The following is a 23,127-nucleotide window of genomic DNA, read 5'->3' as shown; positions in this document are numbered from 1 at the left end:
CCGACGCATATGATGCAAATAGGAAAACAACAGACTAGGCAAATGCGTCGTGTCGCGAACTAGTCTAGACTTTGACATGGACATCAAATGCGACCAGCCATTGATACTACACTACAGTACCTACTGTGGCTACCGCACAGAGGAAAGGACCAGGGGGCGATCCGGCTTGGCGTGTGCAGTTTGATGCAAGTCAAGTCAAGCTCAATGACCGCTCGGTTCCATTTATTTATTTGGTCTATTTTGCAAGCTGTCCTGATTTGATGTCAGCGCCCGGCGTGAGCTCAACCCGTATTACCGTTTTTGTCTTTGTTGTTTGCGGAAATGTCCACCTATGGCAGGTCTGAAGTCTTTGGTGTCATTATATCCATACGATAGTTCCGACAGATAGAAAAGAAAAAAAAAGTAAATTAAAAATATAGGAAGACTCCATGCTTAGGACGCGATGCAACAAAGTGATCAAACATCCCTGGCTGTTGCCACCTGTTAAACCGACAGGGGCTCTCCGGTGGATGTCACTACTGTTAACAAACAACGGCATCGACAATGCTCCAGCGCACCCCGACAGGGGTCCCATAGAGGTACCCGCAAGCATCCGCAACAAGCCTAGCGACTTGCAAATGCCACCCAATGAGAACTGAGGCCAGCTGGCTATTCCCGTTTCAATCACGTCGGCCTTGTCCAAAGTCCATGGGATGAATGTCAGCGCCGAGATTCAGTAGATTGCTCAATGTGAGAAAGAAAAGTCTAGCCATCTCAACCGCCCTCAAAAAGTGTCTTGTCTTTTTTCTAGATTCCATATCAATATTTCTTGTCCTCATACCCCGTTGGGCGATGGAAATGCTACATTTTGTTTACTAGTTTAATACATCTCTTTTTGTACTTTGACATCAATTGTATATGTGAGTCTTTCTTTTATCCAGCTACCTTGCTGGCCCAGCTGCGCGCCTGCAGTTGCAATCTATTCAACGTGTCGAGTTGGGCCGTGAACGGTCATGACACTACCACTACTGCCAATCCTCTCAAGTGCCACTATCCACCACTTGTTTATTTACCTGCTTACCTTACCTTATCTGCCTTGCCTTGCCTTGCCTTGCCTTGCCTTGCCTTGCCTTGCCTTTGCCCCAACAATTCAGCGCTGGGCTTAGAAATAAAGAGAGCCATGATGTGCTGATCACGAACATTGTTCACAGTCATTACCTTCTTGATATCAGATTTCTCGACGACTTCTAGACATCCGCTCGACCTCAACCCATCACAAGACACGGCATCGCGATGCCTGTTGAAGAGGCAAATTCAACATGGCACCCGGCGTTTATGCCCAATGCTGCTCATGACATCCCAACTCAACCTTCAAAGACCCCTTCCGCGACGGCAACTCCAGAGGCCCATAACGAAGATGCATCGCCGTCAACGGCTGATGTCTCCGTGGCAGATAAGGATCCTTCTTCGCAGGAATCCATTCAGACTGAACCCGAACTCGAGCAGACCAATGCTGCTACGGAGCAAGAGGCAACTACACTAGCCGCAGAATCCGAAGCCACCCCCCAGCCAGCTCCGGCAGCGGCGAAATCGACTCCCTCGAAGCACCTTCCGTCAGACTCGTTTGCGCGTACTGTCGCGCACGAGGCTAACTGGGATGGCGATGACGATGTAGAATGGAGTCTTCCGGAGACAGATGCAGATCCTTTCAAGTTTCTGGGTCCCTCCGACCGCACCAACTCGTTCCCAGTCGTGCCGCCCATGCAACAGTCGATCCAAAAAGAGTCACAGCGTCCGGAGCGTCTACTGCCCGCCAGTCAAGCTGAGGAGCTTATGGCCGAACTTGATCGCGAAGCCTCGCCTGTCAAGTATGCCGCCGAAAGCTCGGAAAGACAACTGTTTGATGGAGAAGCTCAGCCAGAGAACCCAACGTCAGATCGTCCCACTGAGGAGTTCTCCCGCCGAGATGTGGCATCTCCCACCGATGCGGAAGCACCTGATGCACGCTATGAGGAGGGCGTTCCACTGATCTCCAGGGAGCAGGCTCCAGACTACTCGACGAAAACCACAGAAAATAGTCATGACCCCTTTGCCAACGACACGACAGGTGAAGATGACTTTTTTGCTCAGATCGGCGACTCTAGCAAACCGACCGCGGAGGACGATGGCAGTTCCTTGCCCGAGAGGCCCCTGGAGCGCAAATCTACCATGCAAGTTTTGGGGGCATTGGATGATCTTGCTTCGCCCAGCAGGGCTGACACAGGTCTTGAGAGCATGATGGAGGAGGAGTCCGCGGAAGATGGGGACTTCTGGAACCAGCAACAACCGCTTGACGAAGGCCAAGAGCAGCAAGAGGCCAAGGCCGCTTCGGATGAAGGTGCGGCTGGACAGACTGAGGCCGAACCTCAGGAGAACAGCGCAGACCTGGCCGCTAAGTGGGCTGCTGCTTTTGACGATGATGATGACGATGGGTTTATTCTCGATGATCCTTCGAAGGAAGTTGATCCTGCTGCATTCTTCGGGGATGATGACGACGGTTTTCTCGACGATGCTGAAGATACCCCTGAGCAAAATACTGTTACGCAAGATGCTGTATCTACTCAACCGCCTGCACTGAATGGAAGGTATACTCCCGCGCAGAACACGCCGACGACCTCGCGTCAACCCTCAAACTCCAGCCAGTACTATCCCGGTCAAACGCCATTTGTACCCCAGGCTGCTGTTCAGCCACCAGTTGCAACTCCTTTTGCACCCGCCCCGGCGTTTGGTGCTCCTCCACCGCGCCCAGAAGCAAACAAAGCCGCTAGCTTTGCCGACAAATCCAAGGGCGGCTACACCTCACCCTACGACCTCCCGGCTGATATTGTCAAGCCTAGAAAGCGGCCCACTGCGCAGCAAAAGTCTCCGCTGGTAGGCGCATCTCAGCCCCCACCTGGCCCTCCTGGAGTCCGGGCCTCTTCTGCCCCTATGTCACCGCCTCCCCCAGGACGTACCAGTCAACCAGTGTCGCCAGCAAAGCAGCCGCCCCAAAGGTCTCAGTCTGGGGGCGAGGGCTTCTTTGCAGATCTTCCTCTTGCGCAACGTGCTAGGCCGGCATCTCGAACCAGTCTGCACGGCATGCCATCGCCCCAGATCAATGCAACCGGTCCTCCCCAAATGCGAGCCCAGGTTTCTCCAAGTTCTGCTCCTGGTCAGCTGCAGTCTGTCCCCACTCCGGCAGCACCCCAGACGCCCTACAGCCAACCGCCGACTACGTCTATGCCGCCACAGGCTGGATACACACCTCCTGCAGCGGCCTCTAGTATGACGGGCGGCCTCGTAGCACCCGAGCGTGTCAGTCCATACGCTGCACTGCAGTCTGGCTCTGGGACGGCACCATTCGTCCCTCCCGCAGCCGTTGCCAGCAGGTACTCGCCTGCTCCACCTGCTGCACCGGCATCAAACAGGTACTCTCCAGCTCCGACGGGTAATCGTCCAGCAAGTGCTACCTATGCCCCGTCTCATTCGGTAGTTGCTCCCCCAGTGCTGCCCCATCAGCCTCGGACTTCTAGTCCGCTGGCTCACTTTGAGATCTCGCATGATCGTGCCAGGTCAGCTGGCACAGCTCAAGCGGATGGTGCTCATCCCGATCGGCGTGTCGCCTCTGCTATGCACGAGCCGAGACTGAGCCGCATGCCCTCGTTGCCTTCAACCCGTGAGGTTGATGAAGAGACTCTCCCCCAGGTGGGCCCTCCTCCCTCATCACACAGTCGGCCATCTTCGCAAGGAGTAACGGGACCACCGCAGGCGCCATCTCAAATGTCCCAACGGTCCAGGCAAACACCTCCCCCGCCAGTCACGGTTGCGCAGCAACATGCCACATTGTCACCGCCAAAGAGGGTATCGAGCTACACGCCGCAATCTCAAGCACAGTCAACGCTGTCACCACATGGATCCGATTTTGTACCCCCGCCGCGATCACACACTCAGTCGCCTGGCGCATTGTACGGTAGGGGAGCGGTGAACTCGACGGAACCAGTACCTAGGCCGTCTTCTGTCCATGATCCTACCTCACCTCGTTCTGCCACCTCTGCCACGCATTCTTTCATACCCATGACGCCGGCACCGGCATCTGCTCCCATGACCATGCCGTCTAGACCTCGCAGGGCCTCACAGAACCTCAACCTTGTTCCTCCTACCGACGGTCGCGAGCATGACCCGCTGCAGAGGTGGAAGGGCGCGCCGATTGTCCGATGGGGCGTTGGCGGCGCTATCGTGACATCATTCCCTAAGGATGTTCCCAGGTATGGTATCAACCAGACCTTGCCCATGATACTTCGCAGCCCAGGTGAAGTCAAAATCAAGAGCATGAAGGAAATCCAACCTCTGGAGGAGCGTCTTGGCAAATTCCCGGGCCCTCTCAGAGGCAAGTCAAAGAAGAAGGAGGTTGTAGCCTGGCTCACTACCGGCATCGAGGATCTGGAGAGGAACAACCCGGTAAATTCGTTCCGCGCTCAGACCACCTTGGAGGACAAGCGAACTGAAGAGCGGGTGCTTTTGTGGAAGATCTTGCGCCTCTTCATCGAACATGACGGAGCTCTAGAGGGCTCGCCTGCAGTTGACAAGGCTGTTCGTAACATCTTATCTCCTGGTCTTGACGAGTCTCTATCGGAGCCAACGACAACCTTCACGCTGGGACAGGACTCAGCAGGCCTTCAAGGCTCTTTCGCCACGCAAATGAAGTCCGATGCTGTCGACTCTGCAGTCGTCGAGCAGATCAGGAGAAGTCTGCTCGGGGGAGACCGCGAGAAGGCAGTATGGGATGCCGCTGATAAACGCCTGTGGGGACATGCTCTGCTCATTGCGAACACGGTATCGCCAGACCTGTACAAGAAGGTGTCCCAAGAGTTCGTCCGCAAGGAAGTGAACTACCCCGGGCACAACAACGAGTCTTTGGCCGTCTTGTATGAAGTTTTGTCCGGAAACCACGAGGAGTGTGTCGATGAGCTGGTTCCTGTGCATGCCAGAGCAGGTCTCCAACTGATGCCTACCAACAGCGTCCATGGACAGTCTACCGATGCTCTTGCCGGTCTTGACAAGTGGCGTGAGACACTCGGGTTGATTCTGAGCAACAGGAGCAACAACGACTCCCAGGCAATCAATTCGCTGGGTAACCTCCTGGCCGGTTACGGCAGGGCAGAGGCTGCTCATATATGCTACCTGTTTGCACGCAGTGCCACCGTATTTGGTGGCCTGGATGACCCTACCTCGCACTTTGTGCTAGTGGGTGCTGACCACAAGAGGCAGGCTGATCAGTTCGCCAAAGAGACCGAGGCTTTACTTCTCAGCGAGGTCTACGAGTATGGCCTCTACCTTGGAGCTGGCGGAAACAAGGATGTCAACTGCCCGCATCTGGCAGCGTACAAGCTGCAGCACGCCATGACGCTTGCCGAGACTGGGTTCCCCGACAAGGCTTTGCAGTACTGCGAGTCTCTGGCCCACGCCATCACATCTCAGACTAGGCGCTCGCCGTACCACCACGGCGTCTTGGAGGCTGCTGTGGAGAACCTCGCCAACCGCCTCAGGCAAGCTCCCAAGGAAGAGTCGAACTCGTGGATTTCCAAGCCCAGCATGGGCAAGGTTTCTGACTCTGTCTGGAACCGCTTCAACAAGTTTGTGGCCGGTGATGATTCTGAGCCTAGCGAGAACGGCATGCTTAACCCCTCTGGCTCTGCGGGTCCCTTTGCGCGTGTGGCTGGAGGCACGCCCACAATCAGTCGTCCGGCATCACCACCAAACGCCACCGGCATGGAGATGTTTGGCGGCGGTGCCCAGGGCCTTCACTCGTTCGCACCTCCCGCATCGCAAGGTCCGCCACCGCCGGCCACCAGGGCAAGCTCACGGTACGCTCCCGGAGCGCCAGCCTCGTCGAATCCTTATGAGCCTCAGCAAGCGTACGGTGCGCGGGCTCCATCCGCTGGCCGATCCTCAGGGGAGTACAGCCGCAATTCTCCCGAGGCGTCCCGCAGGTCGTCGGAATTCCAGAGGTCTGGCTACTCGCCATACCAGCCGACAGGGCTGCACTCACCTGCTACCAGTCAAAATGGCTTTGCTCCCACGTCTAACAACGAGTCTTCGTATGCACCGAAACCTTATGGAGACTCTGGATCGTCCCCAGCAGAGTCCGCACCGGTGCCTTCGTTTGGATACCAGCCATATACCCCTGATTATTCAGCAGGGAACGGATCTGCACATGGCGCGTCACCAAGTGACGAAAAGAAGACGACCAGCGAGGAACCCGAAATGCCTTCGTACGGATATCAACCGCCACCTTATAGCTACGAGCCCCCATCGATGCCGACAAACGACGAGTCGTCAAACGAAAACTCTGAGCACAAGGGTGAAGAGCCCTCCTCGACCGGTGGCTACGAGCCACCTAGCTTCCAACCGTATGAACCACCGGCGTACGAGCCTGATCCAGAGATGTCACGCGATGACGAGGGTGAAAAGGGCAGCGATTCCAAGCATGATTTCAAGCCCATCAGTTTCATGGACGATTCTGCATCGATAGCATCGACGTCGACCTCGAACAAGAAGTCCAAGGAGGAGATTGAAAAGGAGAACCAAGAATTGTTCCGCAAGGCGGCTGAAGAGGACGGTAAGAGCTGACATGTCAAATTTTAGTGTGCATTGCTAGAGTGTATAATAGTTGGCTAACATGGCTCGTCTGCAGCTAAACGTGCCGAGGCCGAAAAGGCTGCCAAGGCCAAAAAGGGCTGGCTTGGAGGCTGGTTCGGCGGTGGCTCTGCAAAGAAGGATCTGGCTGCCGAACAGCCCAAGGCCGTCAGAGCCAAACTAGGCGAGCAAAACAGCTTTTACTTTGACCCGGAACTCAAGCGCTGGGTCAACAAAAAGGCGGGATCAGATTCCGGCTCGACTCCAACATCGACGCCGCCGCCACCGAAGGGAGGACCGCGTTCTGCGGCAGGGACACCACCGCCACCAGCTGCAGGTGGTGGGATGATGGCTCCCCCACCTCCCGGCGGGAGATCGAGCGCGCCGCCCCGTGGACCTCCACTCTCATTGTCGGCCTCCAGCTCGAATCTTGCAGCAGTGGCGGCAGCAAACGCATCACAGTCCTCGCTGCTGGGAACCACGCCGCCGACGCTGCAGCGCACAGCATCAAATGGCAGCGAGGCAGGGCTTGCACCACCCTCACGTCCGAGCACCAGTATGAGCAACGCCAGTAGCATTGATGATCTACTGAGTGCAGCAGGCCCAAGGAAGCCTGGTGCCAAGAAGGCCCGGAAGAGTGGGCGCTACGTCGATGTCATGGCCAAGTAGCGTGAGAGAGATGATGACCTGATTCCAGTTTGACGGTACGAAGTTTCCATGACAAGTTAAGCGACAAGGAAGCGAAAAGCAAATAAGATGGCATACACGGCGTTTCTGGCTATGGTGGGAGGTGGGTGGGTCGCCTGGACTGCCTTGGCGGGATAAAGGTTTATCTTTTGCTCACTTCCTGGGGTGGTCGGAGGTATTTTGAAGGTTAGGTACTCTTGTTTTCTTGTATTGATAGACCTCCAGCGCCATTTTACATTTTGCTTGGCTGCAGGTACGCGCTTGTAATAATTCCGATGGAAAAAGATGTACATTCTTATAGTTTTATGCTGACTGAATTTGATTGCATTCTGGTTTTTTTTTTTTTTTTTTTTTTTTTTTTTTTTTTTTTTTTTAAAGGAGACAGTAGAAAGAAATTCAACAGACTTTGCTTCTTCCGCCCTTCTCTTTCTTGTGCCTGGAGGAACTGTCAACAAGCAGACCTGGGTTTACTGTGAAGCTGCAATCTCGTCTCTGAGCCAAGCGGGAATCTCTGGCGGCGTGTCCCAGCCGTCGAGGTACGACTCGACAGCGACGTTGGGGCCGGCCGGCCTGGCAAATACGGCCGAGACGTACACGGCCTTCTGGCCGCCCTTGAGGTTGTGCTGCAGCGTCGGGATGCAGGAGCGGCTCTCGACCAGGTTCGAGTTGGGGTCCGCGTTAACAATGTTGGCGCGGCGCTCCTCGACCTCCGCACCGACGGGCTCGATGGCCCGGATCCCGACCGCGCCGGCAAGGCGCGACACGGCAAAGGCGCCCTCGGACCCCGTCGCCCATCCGTCCGGGCTGTTCAGGTCGTAGTTGCCAATGATGCGCGGCCGTGTGCCCTCGCCGACCCCGGCGTCGTACGGCTCCAGGTAGCGGCCGTTGGTCGCGTTCTCGTTGCGCACCGCAAAGGACCCGTCGGCCGTCATGACATCCCTGGCCCCCTTGGAGTGGATGAAGTGCACGCGGAGGTGCCAGTTGGGCGTGGCGGGTTCGGGCGGCACCAGCAGCGTCCGTACCTCGACGTCCGGGAAGGGCTTCCACAGGGAGACGAGAACCGGAGACGACGAGTCCCCCTCTCCTCCTCCTCCTCCTCCTCCTCTGGTTTCGAGCCGAGAATACTCAGAGGCGCGCCGGGCCTTCCAGAACTCGCCACCGTCATCGGAGACACCCATCTGGCTGGCCAGGGCGTACTGTTCGAGGGTGAAGAGGCCCGGAGGCACGGAGTAGGCAAAGGCGCTGCTGTAGGCGAAGCCGCCGTACTTTGCGTGGGTGCCCTTCATCGGGTAGCTGCAGGCCTGTCCCGACGACAGGAGCATTGTGTGGCCGCCCAGGCGGCTCATGATGTGGCCCGGATGCGGCAGGGGCTTCACGGCCGGGATGAGCGCTTCCGGGTAAGCCTCCTCGGTCGAGGACCAAAAGGGGTGGGACTCGGGCACGGCGAGGCAGATGAAGGCCAGGCAGGCCCAGTACGGGGAGCCGGGGCTGTTGTAGTTCTCGGCCATGTACATGTTTGGGTACGAGTAGCCGACGGTCAGGGTGCCGCTGGGGCTCCACATGTCGTGCTGCGTCTGCCACCAGCGCAGGTGGCGGAGCACGATGCCCTTGACCATGCCCCAGGTCAGCGGCGCGGGGAGGTCGACGTCGGCGTAGGCCAGGGCGCCCCAGAAGGACACCATGGCGAAGCGGTAGCCGACGCTGCGGCCAAAGGGGATGGAGCGGCCTTCGGGGTCATAGTAGTGGATCAGGTCCAGAGCGGCCATCTGCGCACGCTTCTTGAACTCCTGTGCACGGTCAGGATCTTGGTCTCCCGCCAGGTTAGCGTAGAGGAGTTGGAGGAAGTGGATGGCGAAGCTGGAAGAGTAATAGTCCATCTCTGGATGGCGTGGAGTTTCAGTCTCGGTTAGCTGACGAACAAACCATACAAAGGGGGGAGGGGGTTAGATCCTTAATGAATGCTTACGGTGTATTCCTTCAGGTCCATCGTTGGACCATCCGTCGCCACGGTAGAATGTGTTGAGGTGCTCGATATCGCTGTCTAGTCTCTCCTGCGAGAACTTGCCGCCATTCTTCTTGAGCCCCAGGTTTGCAAACACCCTGAACCACAGCCAGTTTGTGTTGGGCATGCTGTAGAGGGGGCGAGTAGCTCATGTCAGTGAAAACTATATCTATCTACACTCATGCTGATGGATCAGGGGGCAAACTAAACATGCCACTCACTTCTTTTCGTTGATCGAGTTCCCCAGCCACTTCTCTACATTATCCCTCTCTTTGGCCGACATGGATTCCCAAAATACAGGCGCAACAGCCAGTGCGAATCCTAATGAGAAAAAGAACACACAAGTTCACATAGTCAGTCAACCATGCAAAACATCTGATGGCGGCCCCCCAAGTCCAGGACTGGTCCAGTCCAGTCTCCTGCCAACATGGTTTCAACATACCCAACGGACACATCTCAACCATCCTCTGATCGTTATCCCTTGGGTAGCCCCAGTACTCGTCGCTCTCGGGGTCGGTGCCGGCCTTGAGCCCCTCGACCCACCACTGGGTGCCGTGGTATTCGCCGCCGCCGGCCAGCAGACACGCAAGACCCCACAGCGGGCGGGCGAGGCCCTCGAGGTCGGATGAGGCCTGGTCGAAGCGCACGGCCGTGGCGCCGGGGCAACGGACCCGGGCCCTGCGCGGCGAGAAGAAGGGCTCCAGCGGGTCCAACAGCGTGCGCAGGAGCTCCTGCACCGACGACCGGTCCGTCAGTTGCACCTTGCTGAAGGGGTGGCGGCCTTCGTAGCCGAGGACCATGCCGGTCTTTGCGTCCATTGTTATCTTGTTTTTGTTTTAGTGGCGTTATGCTGCGTTGGTTTGATGCATCTATTTTTTTTTCTCTTCTCCTTTTACTGTATATGTTTTGTCGTCCAGTTCCAACTCCGCAGACTTGTGATGTTATGTAGCAACAGTCAAGTAAAGAATGGATAGACGGATAGTCTTCAACTCCAACCGGTTTGTTACACGACGACTGATGCGGGCCATCACCAAAAGTCGCCGCATCACTACCAACTTATATTGAACTGCCCTAACTCCCAACTCACCCTACATGCTCAACTTTCATTGTCGGACAAATACTCCGCATTTCCAAGTCTCCAAAGTGGGGGTTCGCACACACACTCACACACACACACTCTCTCTCTCTCTCTCTCCTTCGCTCTCTCTACTTTATTGTTGGAGTTGACATGTTATTCCCTGCGTTATCGGCTAATATGGCTGGCTCCATAGATGAGGGGTTTTTAGCTGCTGTACTCGCTCGGTTTACGGCATAAAGATCGCCGGAGTGGGGGTGCCCCCAAAACTGCTTTAAGCGACTCAGCTAACGTTCAGGCATTCGTCGAGTTGCGACGACAAACAGCAAAAGGGCGTCTTCCACTGAATAAATATTTGTTATTTATACGAAGGGCTTTAGCTTTTCTTTTTTTTTTTTTTTTTAAGAAAAAAAAAACTTGCCCATCTTCCCCTTCGCCCTGGGATCCTTCTTTGCTGGGTAGGTAGGCAGGTATCTAGATACTTAAATGCAAGACCCGTACCTGAATGCTGGACGTTGACCCTTCTAATCTCCTCTATGGCTTCCGGCCCCCGGCCCTTCTCCCAGAGAAGGGCATGCAGTAAACATTATGTACGAAGATGTCGGTTGTATGATGGGTTAATATGACATGACGTGACGCGGTCATGTATCAATACTCTTGCACTTCAGATATATTTGACAATGAAGAGCATCTCCGCCCCTTCATCATCATCATCATCATCATCATCACGTAGCAGCAGCCACCGCGGCTTCCGGCTTGGGCTCTGACTCGGACCCTGGCTCCTGCTCCGGCTTCGGCGTCGGCGTGTCCCCCCCATTCGCGTCCTCTGCCCCGTCGCCCGCCGCCTCTTCTGCTTTTTCTTCCAAGTCGCCCCCGTTGCTGCTGATCGTCGAGCCTGCTTGTTCTCTCCTTCTTCTCCGGGCCCGTCGCTCCTCCTCGGCAGTCTGCCGTCGCGCCCGCCGCATCATTTCCCGCTTCTCCGCATCTTCGGCGCCTTCGCCATCTCGCATGCCCTGAAGCATCATGGCCGCACGCTGGGCCACGTCGTTTTCGTCCCCCGACTTGGGCGAGCTTAGAGACGCGAGGTCGGGGCTCAGCAGGTTTCCATCGTCGTCCGTGGCACGTGAGCTCGTCGTGCTCCTGCCAGTCTGCAGACCCGCCTCGACCTCTGGGATCTCGTTGAGGTCGGGGATCTTTTGGCCTGACGCGATGCGTACCTGATGCCTGTCCTTGAGCCGCGCACGCCTCCTGCGGTCGCGCTGGTCGCGCGCCTGTGGTGCCGCCGCGCGCAGCTTCTCCAAGAGGCTGTCCATGGCACCCGCGCTGCTGGGGCTGACCGGCCCGACGTCCGATGAGCCTCCGATGCCGAGCGGCTTCAACTGGGCCTGCTTGCGCTTCATGCTCGCCTCGTTCTTGCGTCGCGTCTCCTCGAGCTGCACATTCTTTTCGCGTGACTTCTTCCAGTCGGTGACAAACAGCGCCAGCTTAGCAAAGAAGTCGCGCCGCGCGTTCTCGTCTGCCGGGTCTTCTCCATAAAACGTCATTATGTCATTGTACGTTCGCACCATTTCCTCCAGGTACAGTGACATTTGGTCCGCCTTGCGCCGCGCGTCCTTCATGCAGCGCTGCACCACCTGCGATACCCGGTCCTGGGGATGGAACTTCGTCGGGTCTGAGAGCTTTCCAGAGTCTAGCGCTCTTTGCACGTTTTTGATGTTGTCCACGTACTTCTTTGCGTCCGTCTGCAACTGCTCGATGTTGATCTTCTGCGCGGTCAAGACGCCCCCGATGTCCGTGACAAAACTCTCCCATTCGGGATACTGTTGCCGAACGATTCGCTCCACCAAGTCGGCCAGAGTCGACTCGTTCTTCTCGTCCTTGACCATGCCCAGGCGCGCAAGGGAGCTCAGCTTGAAACCACGCGCCTGCTTGTTGGCGTCGTTCATGTAGTTACCGATATCCAAAATCAACCCAAGAACGTTCATCAACGATACCGAGTCTCTCAGTGACTCGGACACGCTGACCACCTGCCGGATCTTCTCCGAGATCTCTTCGTAATCTGGCTCGAAGCTTCGGGTGAGAGCCAGTGCCCGCATCCTGCTATTCCAATAGTGGTTGAGGTCAAAGGCAGTCATCAGGAATATCTGATCCTGCCGAGTAAGCTCCGCCGGGTCTAGTTCACGTGACTCTTCTGTGGCCTTGGGCGCCGTCCAGTCCTTGCTGTACGGTGCCATCTGTTTCTTTATGTTTTCGGGTATATTGCACAAGTCTTCTCGCTGCAAGAAGTCCATGACCACATTGTTGTCGAGAACTTCTTTGTCACAGTGTATAATAATTTGCACAATCTTCTCAACCGAGTAGCTTGAGAATTTGGCAAAGGCAATTTCTATACAGTTCGGTTAGCGAACAACACATGTTTTGATTGGCATCAGCAGGAACACGGGAGTTAACTCACCATAGGCTTTCCGTAAGTCAGCAGAAATAATCTGCTTCTTGTCATCTTTGTGTGATTGCCCCTTGCCAATCATCTTGGTCTCCTTGGCCATGAAGAGCTTCTCAACTTCATCAAGAATACCCTTACGACTCAGCTCAAGGTACTTCTCCTCGCGTTCCTCAGCAGACGGCGCATGCGCTGCCCAATGCGTTGTGGATGGCGCGTCGACCTTGTCCCAATGCAGCGCCTTGAGCTTCTTTTTCGGTCGCACAACGGGCAGCCCGATTGTAGGCGCAACAAAACCAGGCTGCTTTGCCAGGAAATGGCCCGACATTGACCCTGGCATTGGGGGAGGCGGCGGCGGAGGCATACCCTTCATGCCAGGAAGAGGAGGGGGTGGTGGTGGTGGTGGCGGCGGCGGCGGTGCTGGCATGCCCTTGCCAGGCAAAGGAGGTGGAGGAGGAGGAGGAGGAGGCGGCGGTGGTGCAGGTATCCCGGCGGTGCCAGGTAGGGGAGGCGCCGGAGGTGGTGGTGCCCCGGGGAGTTGTCCTGGCATTGGAGGAGGCGGAGGTGGTGGTGGTGGCGCGGCCGTACCGACGACCCCATCCATGGCCGGTGTGACTTCGATCTTTGGAGTCCTGGGAGGCTCTTGATCCTTGGGCGTGAGAGGCGTTTGAGACTCGAAGCTAGGATGTGTTGGGCCGGTAGTAACACCATCCTCTGCATCTTCCGAGTCGCTGCCGTCATATCTCTTCACTTTGCCGACAATCTCGTTGAGCAGACCAGCCTGTTGCTTGGGGTCGACGGTCGGCCTCCTGATCTCTACAACACGTGGCTTTTCGTAAATGACGTCCTCGTCGTCTTCCTCGGGAATATCCTCTTCTGCAACCGCGCCTGGAACCAAGTTCGCAGACGACTTGACAGGTTTTCGAGAGACCCGGGTCTGGCGCTTGACGCTCCCGAGCATGCTGTTGGTCAAGTCCCTTGGTGCAGTTCCCGACACAGCATCTTCCTGTTCGTCCATGCCCGGATCGCCACCAACCCCGTCCATCTCTTCCCGCAACGCACGAAGCCTGTCCGATGGACCGGCTGCCTCGCCCCAGACCCTGCCCTCGAGTTTGAACTGCGTCTTCTGTCGTTCAATCTGCATCTGCAGTCGCTCCATAAGCCTATCACGGTCAAGGATCCCTTGCTGCTGTACACGAGCGGCTTCGTCATTGCCAGCCGCCTTGACGCCTTTGACGGCTTGTGATGCCGCGACGTCCTGGGCATCCCGGAGCATCAAGTACAGCTCTCGCGTCTCCAGTTCGTATCTCTGGGCCTCCTTGGCACGGATAGTTTGCAGGTTTTCAAGCTCTGATTTCAATCCATCCGCTTGTCTCTTCTGGGCTTCTATGAACCTGGCTTGCTCGTCTAGTTGCCTTTGCAGCTTTGCCACCAGTCCATCAGCGCCGAGCTCGAGCTGCGCCTTCACCTCGTCCCTCTCGGCCATAGCGGCATCCGCTATTTGCCGTGCCTCGAGGGCATCGTCGTGAGCCTGCCGGGCCTCCGAGTCCGTATGCAGTTTGTCTAACAAGCTCTGCACCGTGAAATTAAGGCTCTGCTTGAGGTCCATATCCGGCAGCCTACGATCCATCGCGACGTAGCTGAGCATCGAGTCCACGAGCTGGAACATCCGAAGGCGCTCCTCTCCATCGTTCTCCCGAATCAGAAGCAGGTGCTGGAGAGCCGAGACGAAGTAGTCATGCGTCCTAGACCCCTGCAGTCGACTTTGTATAGCATCGACGATCTGGACTGGATCGTTCAGGTCCTTGATCTCGCCCTCGACATTATCCTTGATACTGCTGTTTTCTCTGTCCAGCATATCCTCATAATCGATGGCTTCGTTGGAACGGAAGCGCTCGATCTGCTTGTCGATGAGGTCATATTGGAATGCCTCCATCTTGGTGAGGATACGCTTAATACCACATGCGTTAAACTGGGCCCGGATGTGCAGCCGAAGCTGAAGGTCCTTCTCCGGAGAATCGATAATCATATTGATCAGTATGAGCGTCGCGACAGCGTACTCCATGAGAAGGTTTTCCGCGCCAACGCCGCCGCTGCGCATCTCGTCACTTGCGCCGACCAGACTGCCCATCTTGCCTCGGCCATCCACGGTGACCTCGACCAGTCTCATCCAGGCATCAAACCTGCCATTCTCCCCTGTCTGATTTTTTACATAGTCCAACGCTTGTATGACCTTGAGGTGGCCCTCGCCATCCGCCCAATGACACAAGAACGTCAAGACTTCGCTAACGAGCTTCCGGGTATGAAGTCGCGGAGACATCAGGGATGTCGCCAGGGCGACAATGACGTTTTGGTGGGCGAGCGCATCGTCGGCGCCGAACTTGTTGTTCATCAGAGCCTTGAGGCACTTGGCGATTTCGTATTCCCGATCGAGATTCTTGTCGTTTTTAGCATCCGGGGTCACACCCGCCGGTCCTGATGCTGTCTTGCGGTTGATCTTCATCAACACGTTCGTCAAAGCCACCTGGCCCTGACATTCTATAAAACGCTTGACCCAGTTGATCTGCTGGGTTCGCAGGCTGACCTCAAGGCTTCCGAGTAGCTTGGTGTCCAGGCTGTTGTCCATAACTTTCCTGACGTACCACTCTGGCGTCCCCTCCTCGTCAGAAAATGTTGTCACATCGAAGCTTTGGATTTGGCCCGGTCTTGCGGTCTGCCTCCTGCGCTGTTCACCCTGCCACTCGCTCAAACGATCTTGATAAATCAGTGTCCATTTCTTGGCGGCAGGGTATGCAACCATTTGCCGGCGAGCTTGATCAGGGAGGTTGTGCCAGCCGCGCTTTTGCATCAAAGCAAGAAACATCTGCTCGATTATGTGGTCATCGTCGGGTTTTGCTAATCTGAAATCGTCGCTGGAACCTTGAGAAATAGCAGAGGGAGACCCGGGGAACTTAGTGAGCCGGTGGGATTCTCTTGGAGACTGTACGGGATATGAACTTTGGGACGAGGCGCTAGGTAAAGCTGTAAAGAGCGCATGTTCAAGTCAGTTCGAGGGCCGATCGCAAGCGCCAGCAGCATCCGTTGCAGGACATGGCAAGCCCTTACCAGAATATATACTAGATTGGTCGGCAGAACTACGACCTGCCGATGTAGCGTATGAGTTATATCGTGAGTTGTGTGAGCCACCCCCGAAGCCGCTGTCCCGGGCCGGGCCCCACTGCTGGAACTGAGTCTGGCGACCGGTGGAAGCCATAGTGACGTTGGAGCCCGGGACTACTCGCGGCCCTTGGGACGAGTGGGAGATTCGATTGTAATCCATCGAGTTGCTCTCAAAATTAGGATATTGATGAAAGTCGGAGCCGGCCTTGTTCAGTTGGTGCGGCAGAGGGTCGCGGCGCACAGGTGCCTGGTCGCCCTTGGGCAGATATTCGGTGGGTATGGGGGAGCGGCGGTCCGGTGGAACGTTGTCATATGGAATGGAGGTGATAACACCAGCCATATGGTTGAGGCCCGGGTTCGGTGAGTCTGGGGCATCTATGGATACAACTGAAGAGTCCCGTTGGTGTCGCGAAGAGGCCCGGGACGAGATTATGCTGGCATGGTCTTGGTCGCCGCCTACGAGGTAGCGGCCGTTGGAGTCGTCGCTGGTGTTTCGTCTTTCCTTGTTCTTGCTTCGTGAGAAAAAGGATTTGCCGCCTGAGGATTGCCTCGAGGACTTGTCGGTTGAAGACATGGCGAATCCGGTCGCGTAGGGAGGGGGTGTGGGTTGAAACAGCCGAATCCCCTCTACCAGCACTGCCGGACGTACTGTACGTCGTCTATTGCCTCTCTCTCTCTCTCTCTCTCTCTATCTGTCTAACTGGCAGTCCCCTCTCTCGACGGCGGCCGATGATGGGTGTGGTCGATGTGGGTAGCTAAGCCGCAGGTTTACAAGGATTCGTGTCTCAGAAACAGGGCTGCTGTTGACGCCTGCATTGTCGTCAAAGCCCTCTCTGGTTGGAGCTGCCTGTTGGTTGTGTACTGGTATTGGGCAATTGGATGCAGTGGGATTATGGTCGAAGGGGTGCAGGTGGGTGGCGAGTAGCCAGACAGAACATGCTAGGGCGACCCTGGCGACCCTGGCGACTCTGTAGTGCCTGTATCGTTCACTGGTCCTGCTGGTGGAGCTTATGAGGGAAGGGAATTCTGCATGAATCGGGGCTGTTTAGAGACTTAAGTGTACATAGTTTTGCATCAATCAAGCAGAACGGCCGTTGAGGGGAATGCCTGCTCAATTGCACACATGCGCACTGCACTACCGAAACGCACCTTGACACGTCTTTCTATTTTTCTACTTTTTTTTATACTTTTCTGGTCGTGCAGACGTTTGTCAGGAAAAAGGGACAGACAATCAACCAAATCAGTTTGAGTGGAATCGACCAACCGACCAAGACCTACTACGGTAGAATGCGTGCCGCCGTCGAGTCTCCGAGAGCATGGGTCGCGTGCAGCCAACAGCCCGGCAAACCAGAATGTCGTGCCTGCAGCGCAAAATGCGGTTAGGTATACCGCCTAATGCGAAATCATCGCATGCAACGTGCAGCCAGCTGGAGTCCACAGGCGTAGCGAACCGGACGGACCACACCAAAATTAAATTCAATCCAGGCCCGGTTTGGTTGGAGATAGGGGTGGATTGGAAGTGGCGTTCGCTGCCAGTACCAAATACCGCTTGAGAACCGCAACGACTTCAGCATAAACGGTATCAGGCAAACCAGATCAGCATAAAAGTATAGGGCAACCCAGGTAATATTTTGTTTCCTAACACTGTATCAGACCATGCTTACATATGTTCAGTAGTGGTACAGATGAAAATAAATAAAACCTGATTCAATTTTTGACATCGGGAAGCTCGCCGTTTGACAGCGCAAAAATAATTATTCATCAAACTCATTTAAACTGCCGCCAACAATTCTACCAAAATTACCATACCCCCTACTTGAAGTACCCTGCGTGCCTCCAAAATTACTTCGTGATCCGTACCTCAAAAGCGTGGTTAGGTTCCATTTCTATCCTGGATCATCAGGTGAGATGCAGAGTCCAGATTGGCTCTGAAACTGCCATTGCTGGGCTTTAATTCTGGGAAGCCCAGGACCCCTGTGCCATATTTGACACGTCAGGGGTAACAGGCTTCAAAGGGTTCCCCAGAGAGAGACGCAATGGTCCGTGCGGAACGACTGTCGCCCAGTTCAAGAAATATCAAAACCACCGACTTGTCAAGGAGAAAACACGCGATTTCTACCCCAAATTAGGGCTTTTCGCGATCGATCAGTCAAAGGGGTGGGAAGATGGATAATATTCGCTAACCAGGTATGGTGGCATTGTTTTCGTCCACACTTCCAATATACCTACAACCTGACAGTATCCATTGGGAATACTTAGCAGAAAGCGACTCCACACAATATGACCCTATAAGGACAACATATTCAGGGTCCTGACAGGCTCAGGTATCAATATTGCGTGGCGATGTAGCATCCAGTCTAATCTCTCCGAAATTGGTAATAACTAAAAGGTACCAAATCAAAATCTTGAGCAGGTCAAGATCATCTCAAGAAATTCTGCATCCAGTCGCTATCTTGCAAATCTATCAAGGTACACTAACTCCTAATTATTAGACTAGACGCGGAAAGGTAAGGCACCTGAGGGCACCTACCTGCCTGCCTTCGGAAGCATCTCTACTTTTAATACGGCATGTGCAGCCAGCCCTGGCCAAACCATGAATCAGGTGGAAGTCTCCGTGTCCGCGGACCGCTTATGTGGCTTGAATTGGAAACGGACAGGCTCGTCAAGCCACATCTGCCCTGGCCCGCGCCATTATTGGACCGACCTTCCTTTAGCTGTGTCACTCCAGAATGATGACGAAAGCGTTGGTTCTGACTTTGCCGAGCGCCTTGGGACGAATCACAGTGTCTGTCAGAACTCACCATACATGCGTCAATCTTATGTGTAGCTTACCTTCAATTCCAGCCATTTGAAAGTGCAGCTAGCTTTGTCACAATGCTAGGCAATGTAAAGCTACATTAGATATTGTCTCATTGCACGACCTTTTTGGATCCCAGACGCGGTTGCACTTCTATTGGGTGGTTGTGCGCCGTTGCGCTGAGCCTGCTTTCTTTTTTTTTTTTTTTTCCCCCAGGTAGGTAGGATTTGGTCCTGGGGTGTCCTTCCATGAATCTTCGCCGTTTGGTTGAATCCAACAGTCTGTTTCGCCTTTTCTCCAGATCCACTTTAACTCTGTCCTGCGCGACGCGACTCGGATCGCAACAAGGTAGCAGACTACTCAACATCTCATTTAGCCATATCCTCAGCCCCGATGGGGGCCACCATATCCGTCATAAAGGTATACTATCCTGTCCCTCGGTCTGTCCGCTTGTAATGTAAACTTGTTAATTGATAAACACGACCAGTCACTGATCGTCCCGGCGGTCATTGCGCTGCTCCTTTTCCTCCTGATATCATACGTCGTCGTTCCAATATGGCAGCGCTACCAGAACCGATATAGCCAATACATCCCGCTCGACTCCATCACAGACCGCACCTCTTCCATCCGCCATCGATTGCAAGGCAGCATTGCCCGCTATCTCAACCCATCATCATGGCGAAGTGAACACGATGCGATCGTGATGGGTGGTGCTTCGAGGGAGGATATCTCAGAGGAGGACTACGACTCCGAGCTTGGTGAGGAACTTGGGGATGTTATTGATAATGGACGGACAAGGTCCGAACTGTCCAGTCAAAACCAGAGGCCAGACTTGACACGGAGGTTGAGCCGAGAGTATGTTTTGGGTCTTCTCTGAGGAGGACGTTCTGAACCTCTCTTGATGAGTGACTGATTTACTGACACATGTGTACCTGAAGCCTCGAGCAGGGCTTTATAGATGACAGTGATAGCGAAAGCGACCGCTGACGCTCGTGAATAATACAACGCAGAGCAATGCTTCGATCACTTTAAACTTAACTAGTCACACTTAATATCGAACAAACTTTAAAGACCGAGTTAACAGCGTTTGTTTCCGAGAAAGATCATTTATTTGTCATCTCGAATCACAGTGACCAGGCTACTATGTTGCCATATGCAGAAACTCAAGACGAAGCATATCGTGGCATGTGCTGGAATTTCGGGAGTCTCAACTAAAGGCCCTGATGATACGCACGAGATTCAGATGACCGCCCTATTTCAACTTAATTACTGACTGTCAACCCGACGGAGCATGTTAGTCACGCGCTATTGCTGCTGGAAAGGGGCTAAAGCTAAACCCTCATGAGCTTGTGTGCACCGCTTTGAAGACTTTTGTACTCTACTTGTGGTGCGCAAAGCCCGATTCTCACAACCTAGAAGTCTCATCGTATTTGGGCTGCAAACACTTCTGGCATCAGTTTGTATCTCAAAGTCGGGGCCTTTTCCAGCTGGTCTGAGACCACAGTGACACTTCCTAGCTATCCGAGGAGCAGGCGCATCTACCGCATATCACATCAGCAGCCGGGCACACCATTCCCCTGACTTGGACGGCTTTCAGCTTGCACGCACCGGTACCGCTCTGGGAACTATGGTGATACAAATACTTTCTTGCTCAAGGACTCTGGCTTCTAGCTTCCGCAAGAAAAAGAGCCAGTTCCAGGAAACAACGACAATAATCCAAGAGTGTCTAATATGCCAAGAGGTCGTGGGAGAGCCGAGCGCAAATGGTAAAATCGAGAAGATGGCCTCATTACCCTGTGGCCATGTCTTCGGTTCGATTTGCATCAAGCAGTGGCTCGGAATGAAGCAGCCGCCAGCTTGTCCGATATGCCGGGCATCAATGTCACACAGGTATACGAACCTATCCCGGACGAAGGATCATATGAAGGGAACTGTCTGACCAAAGACCAGATGCTATCATCCGGTCCTACCAATGCTCGAGCCTCAAAGGCCCTACGCGCTCACCGGTTCGAGCTGTGGTATCGAAGCATATAAACCAAGCTCGATGGCGCACGGAAACGACAACAGTGGTTCTGACGTAGGGGCGAAGCGTCGCTGGATCTGGCGAGGCCGAAAACTCGACCAAGTGTGCACATTCTGCCATGCTTATGCCAGAGAACATTGGCAAGAACGGCCACGATCTTTTCTCGGCAAACTCTGCTGCCTGAGAGAAAAGCACACAGCAGTCAGCAAGGTCGAAAAGATGATTGTAGCTCGTCGAGCCTATGAAAGGTGGTGGGCACAACAAGACAGAGTCTTTCAGCAGCTAGAGCCTCGGTTGATGGAACGTATTGTGATCCCAGAATACGGGGAAGATCCAATGAACTTTTGGACCCTTGGAAGCGAGAATGGGGAAGTCATGGCATGACGGGCGGGTGTTACGACGCATTTAAATGCGCCGTGAAAAGATGTAATTTATTTCATTCCCTTCGCTTACCGGGACGGAATGTCTTTACCACGGTAAGCTTGGAGGTCTTTTCTTTAGAGGCTTGGTGATTTGGAACCAAATGAATTCAAGATCATAGGTGTTGAAGGGTGCAGACATACTTTCGGTAAGGGTCTCGTCAATTCGCCATGGCAGCAGTAGAGGGGGGGTTGTGGCGGGGTCGAGCTGTACCTCAGCAAGGATTACAGCGCTCGAGCCACGGGAGATCGTCGAGTGCTAGCTACCCCGCAATTGGCATCACCCCCGAATCTTTAGCAACGACGCGTCAAGTTTGGTTGTTGAAACCAACTCGCGTCCGAATGCTACATATCCCGCTGCATTGTCAGATAATTCCCCCCCTGTGCCAGGGCCTTCCATGACAGAAAAGCCAAGCCTGTTGGCGCCAGGCTCTGTGCCGCTCGCAAGATGCGGTTCAAGACTGAGCTGAAGAATATACGCACCTTTTCCAGTACGCTACATGACAGCTCACCTGTGGCAACGCCTGTTTTCCTTGTGTGGCTGACACTTTATCGCCAGAGTTGACAGCTGCTCTCAGCTCCCTGGAGAAAATTGCTTGGGTGAGGCTTGACGATGATACGGCCCGCTTCACTGTGATTCCGGCCCAAGGGTCGCAAGTATGGGCGTAAGTTGGTGGCCATTTTGATATACCATAACGCAGCTTCAGCTTCAGCTTCCAAGGCTGACACAGTCTAGCACACTGTCTATGGATCTCATCTTCGAGAACTACCACATTCAGTCAGCCGAGGCGAATAACACCATCAATCTCGAGCTGCCCCTTGGCCCGCTGCAGCGTGCACTCAAATCTGCCATAAATAGCACCGATGCCGATTTACGCCTTACCAAGAAGAACGGAATTCCACTCCTGTCCATGACCATCCGGACGACCACAAATCCACCAAACCAGGGAGGGACGGGTGGCGGCTTTGGAGGATATGGCAGGTCCAGGGCCGGAGGCGGATTTGATGATCCGTTTGCCGATGACGCCTCCTTCATGCAAGAATCTCTTGAACTCACTATGAAGCGAGAGCGCGAAAAGGTCATCACCCAGGACATACCCGTGCGCGTGCTGCATCCAGAAACAGTAGAGACAATCATGCAGCCCAAGGTGCGCGAGCCCGACGTCCACATCCAGCTGCCGCCTCTGATGCAGCTCAAGGCCATCAGCGACCGCTTCACCAAGCTGGCAATGACGGCTTCATCGAGCAGTGGTGCAGGAGGTGGGTTGCATGCGACATCCGGGGCTGCGGGAGGATCACACATTGGCTCCACGGCCACGACGTCGTCAGTCAACGGCCCCAAGTTGGAGTTGAGCGCAAACATGCACGGGTCTCTGCGCCTGCGCATCGCGACTGATTCTCTCGACGTCGAGTCCGTCTGGAGCGGGCTGGAAAACCCAGAACTCGATCCGGCTCAACTATCAGTTCCGATTGAGGACCACCCGAGCACGCGCTTTAGGGAGGCTGGCCCAAACAAGTGGGCTAGCGTCCGGGTTGACGGCAAAGATTTGAGCAAAGTTCTCAGCGTCGGGCGCCTTGACGGTCGCGTGATTGCATGCTTTGCTGATGATCATGCCCTTATCCTCTACGTTTACGTCCCGCAATATGACGATTCAGGCGCAGACGATTCCGTTCTTACAGTACGTTCAACCTTGCTGACCTGCGTGGCCAACCTTTCTTCTCTTCCGTTGTTGGCTAATATTATTAAAACTCTTATAGTACTACGTGTCAAGTTATTCTTCCTGAATTCTGTGGCTATTTAGTATCATGGCGTCGGTAGAATGACGACAAGTCTCTACGAATCGACATTCGACAGGAGAGTCACGCCATGTTTTTGCGAGGCGCCGGTTTAA

General features: G+C 54.7%; 5 protein-coding genes across 5 annotated transcripts; 2 read left to right on the top strand and 3 right to left on the bottom strand.

Annotated features, from left to right (window-relative positions):
* Positions 1-1,272: 1,272 nt before the first annotated feature.
* PpBr36_04543 (uncharacterized protein) lies at positions 1,273-7,302 on the top strand (the record flags this gene model as incomplete). Its single annotated transcript, XM_029891702.1, has 2 exons — positions 1,273-6,616; positions 6,692-7,302. The coding sequence occupies 2 exons, from the start codon at positions 1,273-1,275 to the stop codon at positions 7,300-7,302; spliced, it is 5,955 nt and encodes a 1,984-aa protein (XP_029749127.1).
* A 485-nt stretch (positions 7,303-7,787) lies between these two features.
* Positions 7,788-10,140, bottom strand: PpBr36_04542 (uncharacterized protein; the record flags this gene model as incomplete). The annotated part of the gene is made up of 4 exons (XM_029891701.1): positions 7,788-9,199; positions 9,287-9,450; positions 9,544-9,643; positions 9,765-10,140. The coding sequence occupies 4 exons, from the start codon at positions 10,138-10,140 to the stop codon at positions 7,788-7,790; spliced, it is 2,052 nt and encodes a 683-aa protein (XP_029749128.1).
* A 982-nt stretch (positions 10,141-11,122) lies between these two features.
* PpBr36_04541 (uncharacterized protein) lies at positions 11,123-16,570 on the bottom strand (the record flags this gene model as incomplete). Its single annotated transcript, XM_029891700.1, has 3 exons — positions 11,123-12,783; positions 12,853-15,858; positions 15,943-16,570. The coding sequence occupies 3 exons, from the start codon at positions 16,568-16,570 to the stop codon at positions 11,123-11,125; spliced, it is 5,295 nt and encodes a 1,764-aa protein (XP_029749129.1).
* Positions 16,571-18,572: 2,002 nt separating this feature from the next.
* Positions 18,573-23,020, top strand: PpBr36_04539 (uncharacterized protein; the record flags this gene model as incomplete). The annotated part of the gene is made up of 7 exons (XM_029891698.1): positions 18,573-18,779; positions 19,010-19,213; positions 19,281-19,648; positions 21,626-21,726; positions 21,795-21,900; positions 21,972-22,914; positions 22,994-23,020. Exons 2-7 carry the CDS (start codon positions 19,187-19,189, stop codon positions 23,018-23,020), a joined length of 1,572 nt encoding a protein of 523 aa, XP_029749837.1. The 5' UTR covers positions 18,573-18,779; positions 19,010-19,186.
* On the bottom strand, positions 22,015-22,622 carry PpBr36_04540 (uncharacterized protein; the record flags this gene model as incomplete). The annotated part of the gene is made up of 2 exons (XM_029891699.1): positions 22,015-22,062; positions 22,119-22,622. The coding sequence occupies 2 exons, from the start codon at positions 22,620-22,622 to the stop codon at positions 22,015-22,017; spliced, it is 552 nt and encodes a 183-aa protein (XP_029749130.1).
* Positions 23,021-23,127: the final 107 nt, after the last annotated feature.

Source organism: Pyricularia pennisetigena, chromosome 6, assembly GCF_004337985.1.
Source record: "Pyricularia pennisetigena strain Br36 chromosome 6, whole genome shotgun sequence".
Lineage (NCBI taxonomy): Eukaryota > Fungi > Ascomycota > Sordariomycetes > Magnaporthales > Pyriculariaceae > Pyricularia > Pyricularia pennisetigena.
This window is presented reverse-complemented; position numbering and strand designations above follow the sequence as displayed.